This window comes from Oncorhynchus tshawytscha, linkage group LG12 (genome assembly GCF_018296145.1).
Source record: "Oncorhynchus tshawytscha isolate Ot180627B linkage group LG12, Otsh_v2.0, whole genome shotgun sequence".
In the NCBI taxonomy this organism is placed as follows: Eukaryota; Metazoa; Chordata; class Actinopteri; order Salmoniformes; family Salmonidae; genus Oncorhynchus; species Oncorhynchus tshawytscha.
In genome coordinates, this window is record NC_056440.1 from 73,706,975 (window position 1) to 73,720,842 (window position 13,868).

The 13,868-nt window shown below is 46.0% G+C and overlaps 1 protein-coding gene and 1 long non-coding RNA gene across 4 annotated transcripts in view; both read left to right on the forward strand.

Annotated features, from left to right (window-relative positions):
- Window positions 1–13,544, forward strand: part of LOC112236511 (epithelial splicing regulatory protein 2) — a 30,596-nt gene extending 17,052 nt beyond the window's left edge. The window contains 8 exon segments of the mRNA XM_042331053.1: window positions 24–66; window positions 643–944; window positions 1,488–1,718; window positions 1,906–2,104; window positions 4,782–4,939; window positions 4,942–4,985; window positions 6,493–6,688; window positions 12,051–13,544. Coding sequence (XP_042186987.1) covers window positions 24–66; window positions 643–944; window positions 1,488–1,718; window positions 1,906–2,104; window positions 4,782–4,939; window positions 4,942–4,985; window positions 6,493–6,688; window positions 12,051–12,215 — 1,338 coding nt within the window. The 3' untranslated portion in view covers window positions 12,216–13,544.
- On the forward strand, window positions 4,986–6,099 carry LOC121847852. Of its 3 annotated transcripts, XR_006084739.1 has the most exons (4): window positions 4,992–5,113; window positions 5,164–5,355; window positions 5,505–5,536; window positions 6,039–6,099. It is a non-coding gene; the product is annotated as an uncharacterized LOC121847852 (long non-coding RNA). The 3 variants fall into 3 exon arrangements; XR_006084738.1 differs by lacking the exon at window positions 6,039–6,099 and having other exon boundaries at window positions 4,986–5,113; window positions 5,505–5,838; XR_006084740.1 differs by lacking the exon at window positions 6,039–6,099 and having other exon boundaries at window positions 5,164–5,323; window positions 5,377–5,505.
- Window positions 13,545–13,868: the final 324 nt, after the last annotated feature.

Consider the following 13,868-nt stretch of genomic DNA (forward strand, 5'->3'; position numbering starts at 1 on the left):
AGAGTCTCCTCTCATCCTCACAGGTATACAAAGCCACAGGAGAGGAATTCCTCAAGATTGCTGGAGGTCAGATTTCAGACTTTTTTTCCCCTTCCCTCTCTTCCCTTGACTAGAGGGACTTTCCCTGTTCCTCTGCCCTGTACCGCTCTGGTTCTCTGGCTTATCCTGGGGGAATGAAAGGTGCTTTGTGGGCCTCACCCCTCAGAGGCTAGTTGGAGGAAGGTAACTTTACCCCTGGCCGACTGTCTCACCTCATCCTCCCGGCGGCCAGTGAAAGGCCCAGCTCAGGGCCATACAAAGGGGGTGTGAATAGACAAAGAGCAGAGCTGATACAGGAGAGAGAGCAGGGGGAGAGACTAGTGTCTGTCTGTGGACTCTAGCCAGTGGATTGGAGATCTATAATATAATATCTGTCAAGACATTGGACTTTCAGCAGATACTGTTTGCCCTAGACTCTGACTCACTGCTCTTGTTTTAATGTCTACTCTTGTATTTTAAAGTGATGTAATGCATTTTATCATTTTATTTATTAGTGGCAATAAGCAACAATTATTTGCATGTTAAAGGGACCAAGTAATTAGCTAAAGGTCTTACTTCTCACTTATAGCTAACTCTGTTTCCTCTCCCTCTGTGTGACTGTAGGCACATCCAACGAGGTGGCCCAGTTCCTGTCCAAGGAGAACCAGGTGATCATCAGGATGAGGGGTCTTCCCTTCACCGCCTCTCCCCAGGACGTGTTGACCTTCCTGGGGGCTGACAGCCCCGTGACGGACGCCAGCGACGGCCTACTCTTCGTAAAGTACCCTGACGGGCGGCCCACAGGCGACGCCTTCGTCCTGTTCTCCTGTGAAGAGTACGCTCTGAACGCCCTGAAGAAACACAAGCAGATCCTGGGCAAGAGATACATTGAGCTGTTCAGAAGCACTGCAGCAGAGGCCCAACAGGTAAAACACATCACAGTCACTGTTTTATAGGTGTAGTAGAATATAGAGCTGTTCAGAAGCACTGCAGCAGAGGTCCAACAGGTAAAACACATCACAGTCACTGTTTATAGGTGTAGTAGAATATAGAGCTGTTCAGAAGCACTGCAGCAGAGGTCCAACAGGTAAAACACATCACAGTACAGTGTTCTAGGCACTGCCTGTCACTTGAGATCATTTCTTTAGAAAGGAGGACTACCGGCGATGAGCCGCTTTCTCCATATTTAACCAGTTCTCTAATTTGTTGTGCAATGACTATTGTGTTTACAGTGTAAGACATGACTAAAGTTGAAGGACTATACGTGACACAGCATAGAATGCGGTCCCCATGAGTCAGTTTGCTGGAGGATGGTACTCGTGTCGTGACACAGGAGTTGTTTGTTTGACTATTATATCAAAGCCTCTTGTAAATGAATGTCAACATGACTCAACGCCACAGAAACACAGCAATATAATGAAGTTGTGCCGACTTTGTCGTCTGACCTTTTGACCTCTGCCCTCTGTTAGGTCCTGAACCGTTACATGTCCACACCTCTGATCTCCACGCTGCCCTCCTCTTCCATGGTCCCTATGCCGGTCTTGGCCACGCCCCCTTACCTGGCGACTGGCAGCACGCGGGACTGTGTCCGTTTGCGAGGTCTACCCTACACCGCTGCTATAGAGGATATACTGGAGTTCATGGGAGAACACACTATTGATATTAAACCACATGGAGTTCATATGGTGCTCAACCAACAGGTACTGGTACACACACACGCCATGGTACTTTCACCCGTCTTATATTAAATACTTAATGTAGATGAAGTGATGGGTACAAGCCGAGGATTCGGAAGCATCTCTACACTATTGAGATGTGACCGAAGTTCCCACCCTAACCCTTCCATCAGAGCATCATTCTCATCTGTAACCTCCCTCTCCTCTCCAGGGTCGTCCCTCAGGTGACGCCTTCATTCAGATGAGGTCAGCTGACAGGGCGTTCATGGTGGCCCAGAAGTGCCACAAGAAGATGATGAAGGACCGCTATGTGGAGGTGTTCCAGTGTTCTACTGAGGAGATGAGCTTCGTCCTGATGGGAGGAACACTGAACCGCAGCGGCCTGTCCCCTCCACCCTGCAAACTACCCTGTAAGTCCATAATAGACCTAGCTGAATCACTGCATGTCCCATTGATGTTTCAGAACATATCACGTAAACAGGAGAATATCTAGCAAGGACAACAGGACAAGTAGCTTTCAGAAATGCTTGTTTATTATTAAAACGGACATGTTTCAGTCAATGTTATGCCTTTTTTTTAATGGTTTGTTCAGGGAACATACACTGCTCAAAAAAATGAAGGGAACACTTAAACAACACAATGTAACTCTAAGTCAATCACACTTCTGTGAAATCAAACTGTCCACTTAGGAAGCAACAATGATTGTCAATAAATGTCACATGCTGTTGTGCAAATGGAATACACAACAGGTGGAAATGTATAGGCAATTAGCAAGACACCCCCAATAAAGGAGTGGTTCTGCAGGTGGTGACTACAGACCACTTCTCAGTTCCTATGCTTCCTGGCTGATGTTTTGGTCACTTTTGAATGCTGGCGGTGCTTTCACTCTAGTGGTAGCATGAGACTGAGTCTACAACCCACACAAGTGGCTCAGGTAGTGCAAGAAGGTTTGCTGTGTCTGTCAGGGTAGTGTCCAGAGCATGGAGGCGCTACCAGGAGACAGGCCAGTACATCAGGAGAAGTGGAGGAGGCTGTAGGAGGGCAACAACCCAGCAGCAGGACCGCTACCTCCGCCTTTGTGCAAGGAGGAGCAGGAGGAGCACTGCCAGAGCCCTGCAAAATGACCTCCAGCAGGCCACAAATGTGCATGTCTGCTCAAACGGTCAGAAACAGACTCCATGAGGGTGGTATGAGGGCCCGACGTCCACAGGTGGGGGTTGTGCTTACAGCCCAACGCCGTGCAGGATGTTTGGCATTTGCCAGAGAACACCAAGATTGGCAAATTCGACACTGGTGCCCCGTGCTCTTCACAGATGAAAGCAGGTTCACACTGAGCACATGTGACAGACGTAACAGTCTGGAGACGCCGTGGAGAACATTCTGCTGCCTGCAACATCCTCCAGCATGACCGGTTTGGCGGTGGGTCAGTCATGGTGTGGGGTGGCATTTCTTTGGGGGGCCGCACATGTGCTCGCCTGAGGTAGCCTGACTGCCATTAGGTACCGAGATGAGATCCTCAGACCCCTTGTGAGACCATATGCTGGTGTGGTTGGCCCTGGGTTCCTCCTAATGCAAGACAATGCTAGACCTCATGTGGCTGGAGTGTGTCAGCAGTTCCTGCAAGAGGAAGGCATTGATGCTATGGACTGGCCCGCCCGTTCCCCAGACCTGAATCCAATTGAGCACATCTGGGACATCCTGTCTCGCTCCATCCATTGCACCACAGACTGTCCAGGAGTTGGCGGATGCTTTAGTCCAGGTCTGGGAGGAGATCCCTCAGGAGAACATCCGCCACCTCATCAGGAGCATGCCCAGGCGTTGTAGGGAGGTCATACAGGCACGTGGAGGCCACACACACTACTGAGCCTCATTTTGACTTGTTTTAAGGACATTACATCAAAGTTGGATCAGCCTGTAGTGTGGTTTTCCACTTTAATTTTGAGTGTGACTCCAAATCCAGACCTCCATGTGTTGATAAATTTGATTTCCATTGATAATTTCGTCAGCACATTCAACTATGTAAAGAAAAAAGTATTTCATAAAAATATTTCATTCATTCGGATCTAGGATGTGTTCCCTTAATTTTTTTGAGCAGTGTATTACACAGGCAGGGTTAGCTGTAGTAATTATGCCCTCCATATTAGTTGTAACACACCCATTAAAACACTGAATGGTTTGTTTGCATACACATTGTTAAAGTGGGTGTGTCTATCTATCCCAGTGTACTTTGTTCTATTAGTGCCCTGTTGCTATAGAGATTAGATTCCTGCTTATCATATCACTAAGGGCAGTGCACACTCTTGGTGTGGCTATTGGCTGTTGTGAATTCTGATGGACACACTTTGAGAGCAGTTGCTCAAATGGCTGTTTGTTTGCTGTCAACTTTGTTTCCATTTATTCAACCTCATGTTTGACAACTGTAATCTCACTGGCTTGACCTGGAGTTATGACAGTCACTCACTCGGGTTGCCAGGTTGGTGGCAGAGTGTACCTGGGAACGGTCATCCCCACAAGGTCACTCGGCGCCTTCAGCCCAACAAGGTCACTTGAGTTGCCAGATTGGTTTGGGGAGTGTACCTGCAAACCCGCCCTCAACCCACAAGGTCATCTGACTGTGTTTTGTGTCAATGTGGCAACAGACCCATACAGCCTGTTTGTGTAAATACATGACCTCCCTCCATCCCTCACTGTGTTTATGTTGTAGGGTTAGGGTAACATCAAGGAACAGAACTGGAGCAACTGAGTAGAATACTACCTTGAGGCTTTTATGTGACTAACATAGTCTTATCAATCATATGTAAAACTAGAGTTTTTCCTAGGGACTATGCTTCTGCATTGCTTGCTCTTTGGGGCTTTAGGCTGGGTTCCTGTATAAGCACTTGGTGACAACTGCTTATGTAAAAAGGGCTTTGTACATAAATTGGATTGATGTTGTATGCCTCTGGGAGCTGTGTGATGGTTCAGCGTGATGTTTGATGTGCAGGCTTAGGCATGATGGTGTAGTAATATTGAGGTTATGATAAGGATCCAATGTTCCTGTGTGGTTGTATCTGAGATTCTGAACTTCGCTCTCTGTCCTCTCCCCAGGTCTGGCTCCTCCGGCCTATGCTGCGTTCCCTTCTCCTGCCATGCTCTCTGAGGCTGCTCTGTACCAGCCCCCCCTACTGGCCACCCCCAGAACACCCCAGCCCCCACACAGCCCCCACCCCACCCTGGCCTACTACCCCCACAGCACCACCCTGCACAGCTCTACATGAACATGAACATGAACTACACTGCGTACTACCCCAGGTTAGTGTGAACTACACTGCGCACTACCCCAGGTTAGTGTGAACTACACTGCGCACTACCCCAGGTTAGTGTGAACTACACTGCGCACTACCCCAGGTTAGTGTGAACTACACTGCGCACTACCCCAGGTTAGTGTGAACTACCCCAGGTTAGTGTGAACTACTGCGCACTACCCCAGGTTAGTGTGAACTACTCTGCGCACTACCCCAGGTTAGTGTGAACTACACTGCGCACTACCCCAGGTTAGTGTGAACTACACTGCGCACTACCCCAGGTTAGTGTGAACTACACTGCGCACTACCCCAGGTTAGTGTGAACTACACTGCGCACTACCCCAGGTTAGTGTGAACTACACTGCGCACTACCCCAGGTTAGTGTGTGACTACCCCAGGTTAGTGTGAACTACACTGCGCACTACCCCAGGTTAGTGTGAACTACACTGCGCACTACCCCAGGTTAGTGTGAACTACACTGCGCACTACCCCAGGTTAGTGTGAACTACACTGCGCACTACCTCAGGTTAGTGTGAACTACTCTGCGCACTACCCCAGGTTAGTGTGAACTACACTGCGCACTACCCCAGGTTAGTGTGAACTACTCTGCGCACTACCCCAGGTTAGTGTGAACTACACTGCGCACTACCCCAGGTTAGTGTGAACTACACTGCGCACTACCCCAGGTTAGTGTGAACTACACTGCGCACTACCCCAGGTTAGTGTGAACTACACTGCGCACTACCCCAGGTTAGTGTGAACTACACTGCGCACTACCCCAGGTTAGTGTGAACTACACTGCGCACTACCCCAGGTTAGTGTGAACTACACTGCGCACTACCCCAGGTTAGTGTGAACTACACTGCGCACTACCCCAGGTTAGTGTGAACTACACTGCGCACTACCCCAGGTTAGTGTGAACTACACTGCGCACTACCCCAGGTTAGTGTGAACTGCGCACACTGCGCACTACCCCAGGTTAGTGTGAACTACACTGCGCACTACCCCAGGTTAGTGTGAACTACACTGCGCACTACCCCAGGTTAGTGTGGTACCCCAGGTTAGTGTGAACTACACTGCGCACTACCCCAGGTTAGTGTGAACTACACTGCGCACTACCCCAGGTTAGTGTGAACTACACTGCGCACTACCCCAGGTTAGTGTGAACTACTCTGCGCACTACCCCAGGTTAGTGTGAACTACTCTGCGCACTACCCCAGGTTAGTGTGAACTACACTGCGCACTACCCCAGGTTAGTGTGAACTACACTGCGCACTACCCCGGGTTAGTGTGAACTACACTGCGCACTACCCCGGGTTAGTGCGAACTACACAACCATTTCCCTCTAGGGTTTTGTCAATATGAACTGTACATCCTCTTTTGTCATGTGTGTTGTATGTATGAATGCAGTTCAAAGTGCCATGTTTGGTATTGATTTTGACACTGGAACATCTTCTGAATAATGTACACTTGCTTCCAAAGAAAGAAAAATAAATGTGTTTCTCTCGCTCTAGCCCCCCAGTCTCTCCCTCCACGATGAGCTACTTTGCGTCTCCTCCAGGGTCAGTAGCGTTAGCGGCCCAGCAGCCCCATGCCCAAGGCCACGTTGCCTCTCCCATGATGCCCCAGCACGGCGCTCTAGTTAGGATGCAGGGTCTGCCCTACAACGCCGGGGTCAAAGACATCCTCAGCTTCTTCCAGGGATACCAGGTCAGAACCTCCAATATGACCCCCACTACTAACCTCTCCTTTTCCCTCCATAGTCCCCCCTCCCTCTACCCCAGTCTCCTTAGTTCCAGTCTCCCCAGCCCCCGTCTCAAACTACATTGCAGTTTAATGTGTCTTGGTTGATTTCTTCGCCACTCTTTTTTTTTTGTGTATTGTCCCTTTCATATACAAAGATCCCACAATTTTACCATGCCAGCTTTTTTGTGGGGGTAAAAAAACATGGCAAATTAAAAGCCACGTAAGACCTAGTCATGATTCCTGCATGTTCACAGATGCTGTAACCAAATACAGGTATTGGGTCTGTGTGATTGGTTCTCTGCTTTTTCAGGTAAATTCATGAACACTTCCATTGTTAATAACACCTCCCTAATTTGAAATGCAAACAGCCCCCATGGTTTAACAACATCCCTGCCAGTTACTCACTGACATGTATAAAAGGAGTATACCTGCAAATGAGTTGGAAATAAGGGGCTGTTTGAAACGGGCTCATATAAACATTGCCTTGTGGTATGTTACCTGTAAAAATACATCTTCTGTCTGATGTGGGTATATGTTTGTGCCTGTGACAGACTGTAGCAAAGCAGGATGTTCTGCTAGTTTTACAGTGTTTAGGAGCTGTTGGTTAGAGTCCTGCGTCTGGTCAGCTCCCTGCGGTTGACCTGCAAAAAAAATCAGCTAGTGGGTGCAATGAAAAAGTTATTTCAACCCACGGTTCGGCTCGCGGTTCAGAACAATTATTTTGCTGGTCGGAAGAATTTTAAATCAAGATATATATATTTTTTTTACAAACCCTGGATCTTATTGTGTTGCGAATTCCATTCTGTGAGCGGTGAGGCAGACATGTAGGCTACCAGCCATGCACGCAGTGGATCAGGGAACTGTCCATTGTGTGGTGCTGAAACTTGTTTTATCCCCCCACGTGAATACGTTGCCAAGTGTACTTTCCCTGGCTAGCCTAGCTCACGTGAAAAAGGCTAACGTAGGCCTAACCGGAGAAATAAAAAGGTTATGAAATACACCATAGTGGAAACAGGTGCTGCATGAGTCATTGTGGACCAGGACAACAACCCGGTAGATGGAGTGGCTATGCAGACAGCAAAACTTGCAAGCAGGTATTTGTTTAAGGTGGGCCAATTCAGTTAATATCAGTTAATTCAGGCTTTCGTTCATTTGGACCATACGCAGGCCATATGAAGTTTAAACCGGTGCGCTGGTTAAAGGCAGGGTAGCCTAGTGGTTAGAGCGTTGGACTAGTAACTGGAAGGTTGCGAGTTCAAGCCCCCGAGCTGACAAGGTACAAATCTGTCGTTCTGCCCCTGAACAGGCAGTTAACCCACTGTTCCCAGGCCGTCATTGAAAATAAGAATTTGTTCTTAACTGACTTGCCTGGTTAAATAAAGGTAAAAAAAAAAAAAAGTTTGAGTAGGCTATAGCCTATAAATGTGTTATTGCAGCCTATATTTGATTCTTGGAATTGTTTAAGTTTCAATTCAATTATTTGATTATCTAAACAATATTGAATGTAGAGGTTTTGTCAGCTGGAGGCAATTCTATGCAGGTGGATCAGGTTGAGGAGAACAATCTTTCGTCAGATGGGGCTCTGAATTGGTTTAGGGCGGGTGCGGCTCCAGAACTGACCCGTGTAGGACTCTACTGTCGGTACATTGTATGGCTTGTGTTACATCAAATGTTATTGGTCGCGTACACAATTTGCAGATGTTATCACGGGTGCAGTGAAATGCTTATGTTTCTAACTCCAACAGTGCAGTAATATAAAACAATACACACAAATTAAGAAATACCTGGACAAACCCTTATTCATTAATAGCATATTTGTATAATTCCCCCACCTCATGACAAAACCATCTTTGTTTAACTACAAGCCTGTAGGCAAACCCATCATTCAGAATTGAACAGTCAGTGTGCTCATATATTAGCAACCAGAATGCTTTCCTGCAACACAAACCATGGTTCAGCACTGCAGCATATTCAATAAGGGACTTGTGCACTTGTGCTCTCCCCTTTTCTTGCTTCTCCCTCATTGGCTGACTGGCTGAGTAGGCGGAGTGAGTCTACAGAGGAGGTATGAACTGAAATCTCACAGTACTGTGACTGACTGGGCTGGTTGGGCAGGTGTATTAGGTGTTCTAGCCTGAGGATACAGGGATGGGACTGAGGTGTTTTTGTTAAAGGTTTTGGTCTCTTTGCGCTCTTAAAGATTTGTTTAGAAAAGTTTTTAATGTCATATATGTGTGTGTTTTCCTCGGGGCTAACTCTAAGCTCCCAGCATGTGAGAACACCTGACCAGTTACTGTAGGGCTTTACAGTCCTACACACTGTGTATATGCTAAAGAGAGAGTGTTGCTGAGTTCAGTCCTGACTCTTGACTAAACCACTGTAAACTCATCCTGACCGGTTATCCCCTGGTTTCTGCTATCTGGCTCAATTAGAAACTTGTTGTGCTGTCTGACTGAGCACTCTGTTTGGGTGAGGAACTGTTCTGAGTGGTGGATTGGTGTCTTACACTACACTTGTAGTGAATGCATGTACAGTTGAAGTCAGAAGTTTACATACACTTAAGTTGGAGTCATTAACTTGTTTTCAACCACTCGACAAGTTTCTTGTTAACAAACTATAGTTTTGGCAAGTCAGTTAGGACATCTACTTTGTGCATGACACAAGTCATTTTGTCCAACCATAGTTTAGAGACAGATTAATTAACTTTATCACAATTCCAATGGGTCAGAAGTTTACATACACTAAGTTGACTGTGCCTTTAAACAGCTTGGAAAATTCCAAAAATGTCATGGCTTTAGAAGCTTCTGATAGACTAAATGACGTCAACTAGAGGTGTACCTGTGGATGTATTTCAAGGCCTACTTTCAAACGCAGTGCCTCTTTGCTTGACATCATGGGCAAATCAAAAGAAATCAGCCAAGACCACAATTCTGGTTCATCCTTGGGAACAATTTCCAAACGCCTGAAGGTACCACTTTCATCTGTACAAACAATAGTACGCAAGTATAAACACCATGGGACCACGCAGCCGTCATACCGCTTAGGAAGGAGACGCGTTCTGTCTCCTAGAGATGAACGTACTTTGGTGTGAAGTGCAAATCAATCCTAGAACAACAGCAAAGGACCTTGTGATGCTGGAGGGAACAGGTACAAAAGTATCTATATCCACAGTAAAACGAGTTCTATATCGACATAACCTGAAAGGCCGCTCAGCAAGGAGGAATCCACTTCTCTAAAACAGCCATAAAAAAGCCAGACTACGGTTTGCAACTGCACATGGGGACAAAGATTGTGTTTTTTGAAGAAATGTCCTCTGGTCTGATGAAACAAAAAATAGAACTGTTTGGCCATAATGACCATCGTTATGTTTGGAGGAAAAAGGGGGAAGCTTGCAAGCCAAAGAACACCATCCCAACCGTGAAGCACGGGGGTGGCAGCATCATGTTGCGGGGTGCTTTGCTGCAGGAGGGACTGGTGCACTTCACAAAATAGATGGCATCATGAAGTAAAATTATGTGGATATGTTGAAGCAACATCTCAAGACATAAGTCAGGAAGTTAAAGCTTGGTTGCAAATGGGTCTCCCAAATGGAAAATGACCCCAAGCATACTTTCAAAGTTGTGGCAAAATGGCTTAAGGACAACAAAGTCAAGGTATTGGAGTAACAATCACAAAGCCCTGACCTCAAGAACATTTGTGGGCAGAACTGTGTGCGTGAGCAAGGAGGCCTACAAACCTGACTGTTACACCAGCTCTGTCAGGAGGAATGGGCCAAAATTCACCCAACGTATTGTGGGAAGCTTGTGGAAGGCTACCCGAAATGTTTGGCCCAAGTTAAACAATTTAAAGACAATGCTACCAACTAATTGAGTGCATGTAAACTTCTGACCCACTGGGAATGTGATGAAAGAAATAATAGCTGAAATAAATTATTCTCTCCTATTATTCTGACATTTCACATTCTTCAAATAAAGCAGTGATCCTAACTGACCTAAGACGGGAAATGTTTACTAGGATTAAATGTCATGAATTGTGAAACTGAGTTTAAAAAAAAATGTATTTGGCAAAGGTGTATGCAAACTTTCGACTTAAACTGTATGTACAGTGGGGCAAAAAAGTATTTAGTCAACCACCAATTGTGCAAGTTCTCCCACTTGAAAATATGAGGCCTGTAATTTTCACCATAGGTACACTTTAACTATGACAGACAAAATGAGAAAAAAAATCCAGAAAATCACATTAGGATTTTTAATGAATTTATTTGCAAATTATGGTGGAAAATAAGTATTTGGTCAATAACAAAAGTTTCTCAATACTTTGTTATATACCCTTTGTTGGCAATGAGAGGTCAAACGTTTTCTGTAAGTCTTCACAAGGTTTTCACTACTTATTTTCCACCATAATTTGCAAATAAATTCATAAAAAAGTCCTACAGTGATTTTCTAGATTTTGTTTTCTCATTTTGTCTGTCGTAGTTGAAGTGTACCTATGATGATAAATTACAGGCCTCTCATCTTTTTAAGTGGGAGAACTTGCACAATTGGTGGCTGACTAAATACTTTTTTTGCCCCACTATATGTTCCAAAGACAGTTTTTAGGTGGGTTGTTGGGGACTTGTGGTGTATCTACATTTAAGTGTGATTGTATTTATGTGCTGTGTGTGTATATAATGCTCTACCAAGTCCCCCTGTCTGACTGTGAACCTCATTACACTGTAGTACTCTCCTGAAGACTACAGCAGCATGGTTCAGATGAGTCAGGGACAGACCAGGAGTCTGATCCAGCCCAAAGAGTGGCTCTGTCTGTAGGGAGACTTGGGTAAGTTACCAGCCTACCCTGTACCTCACATGGCCCCCGTCTGCCTGCCGGTCCACCTGCCTAACGTCAAATCAACAGTGTGCTCCAGAGTGACTCTTTCTGTTTCTCCTCTTCTCCTCCTCGCTCTCTCCCTTCCTCTCCTCCTCCTTGCTGTCTCCCTTCCTCTCCTCATCCATCTTGACCTGAGTGTGCTAACCTACTCCCACAGACTGATCAGGGGATTGCTTTTGGACTGTAGCTCTTCTAAAGGGAAGCATGCATTAGAAGGAATTGCATTGACCTGTGGTTTCTCGTCTGACTCATCCAACTTTACTGGGTTGATCAGTGCAGGATCTCCTCTCCAACTCTACTGGGTTGATCAGTGCAGGATCTCCTCTCTCCTTTGCCAGATTGTGGCCCCCTGGTGTTGGGATGGTGCTAATGACTGAGCGGTGTGGCTTCTATCCCCCTCTGTCTCTCTCTCTCTCTCCTCATCTCTCCTCCATCTCCTGTGGTTTGTTGCCTCCAGCTCCAGCCGGACGCCGTCCTCCTGTTGTACAACTTCAGTGGCCAGCGTAGCGGCGAGGCCCTGATCACCTTCCCCAGCGAGGAGTCAGCCAGGCGGGCCGTGGCCGAGCGCGCCAACCACCCCCTGTCTGGTCTCCCCGTCCGTCTGCTGGTGTGCTGCGACTGACCTCGACCAGCTGACCGCGACCATGGAGGGAGGAGTCGAGGACCACAACCGCTGATTCCTTCTCTCTTGTCACTTCCTCTCCCTCCACTACTGATACGCACGCACACACACACACCTCCCCACAAACAATCTGCCGACTCTCCTCCCTCTTAGCCTCCTTCTCAAGCTCCCTCTCAACATTCATACACAGACCTACAGACACCTCTCCCCACAGAACTTGGTTGTACACATTTATATTTGATGCACATCCTCCTTCCTGTGTGTCTGGCACAAAGTGCCTTGTGTGAATACTTCCATAACATCCACCGACGATGCCAATGAAATGTACCACTCACCTAATGCATGAAACCACTTCGCCCCTTGCCCCTTGTTTTAGCTAAAGGATCACTACAGCCCCACTATATAAGATGTTCATACCTTCAAACAAAATCCCTATTCCCCTGTCTGGTTTGTCAGTCTGAAAACACTGTGTGTAGCCTACTGTATGTATGTTAGTTGTATATGATGTGCCTTCCAATGCTGGGCTGTACAGTGTAATATTAGATAAGAGCCATATAGACTGACTGAAACTACTACTGTACTGGATAGAAGGGAAATCAGACGCTCGTTCCACTACTCCCTTTTCTAAAACTAGAAAAGACCAGGCCACTATGTACAGTAGTGAGAGCCACCGTAACATACTGGATGCTGAGCTTAATGACAGCTACTTGTGTAACAGTGTTTGTTTCTGCTGTGAAAGCATTTGTATGGCATACTATTCTAAATAGAATGACATGTCCAAGTACTCTTTGTCTTTGTTACAATCAGAGTAGGCTAAGGCTCAATTAGCCGAAGTATACTAGCATGACAAATAGTGATTCTTTGTTTAATCCAAAAAACTCTTCCTAAAATTTAGATTTATTTAAATGTGAAAAGAGTTGGCTGTTGGTCTGCATGATCTTCAGGCAATATCCTTTAAAGGGAGTAGATCTCTGTGCCATCTGTTTTCTTCCAGACTATTTTATAGAAAACAGTGTCCTTCTGCAGCATGCTTTCCATTCTCCCTTGTTATTGGACTGTCAAACTGTGTAAAAAAAAAAATGCTGAATGAGTTGTTCCTGTGACTGGGCTACTGAGAACATTAGTTTCTCATCTTTCTCATCTGGTTTCTCATCTTTGCTATGCCTATATTACCCAGAGTGCAATAGCAGCCCCCTCTGTGGCTTGGCTGACCTCTGGTGGCTGATGGAAAACATTTTTTGTTTCTTTTAAGCAAGTTTGAGACTTGACTTGATGAATTTTACTACTATATGTGTATATAACTGTTTGAATAAATACAACTTTATTGCCCCAGTGTTTTAAATTGCCTTAATTTGTTCTGAACTGTGTCAATTAAATTCTATCGGAGAACTGACATTTTAGACGAGGCCAATAGACAGTAGTCTGTGACATGGTGGATGGTGTGCTTACTGACAACTAGCAACTTTATTTTTGCATGTATGGCATAATGCACCAATGCAATGTATTTTACACTGGATTGAATTGGACAACTAGTGGTGCAAAAGATGACTGCTCGTTAATGGCACATACACGTTCATAAAGGTATTCTAGTAATCCCTATTAGTAGGCTGATCCAGTCCATTCCACATGTATATTACAGTGTAGGTCTGGCTG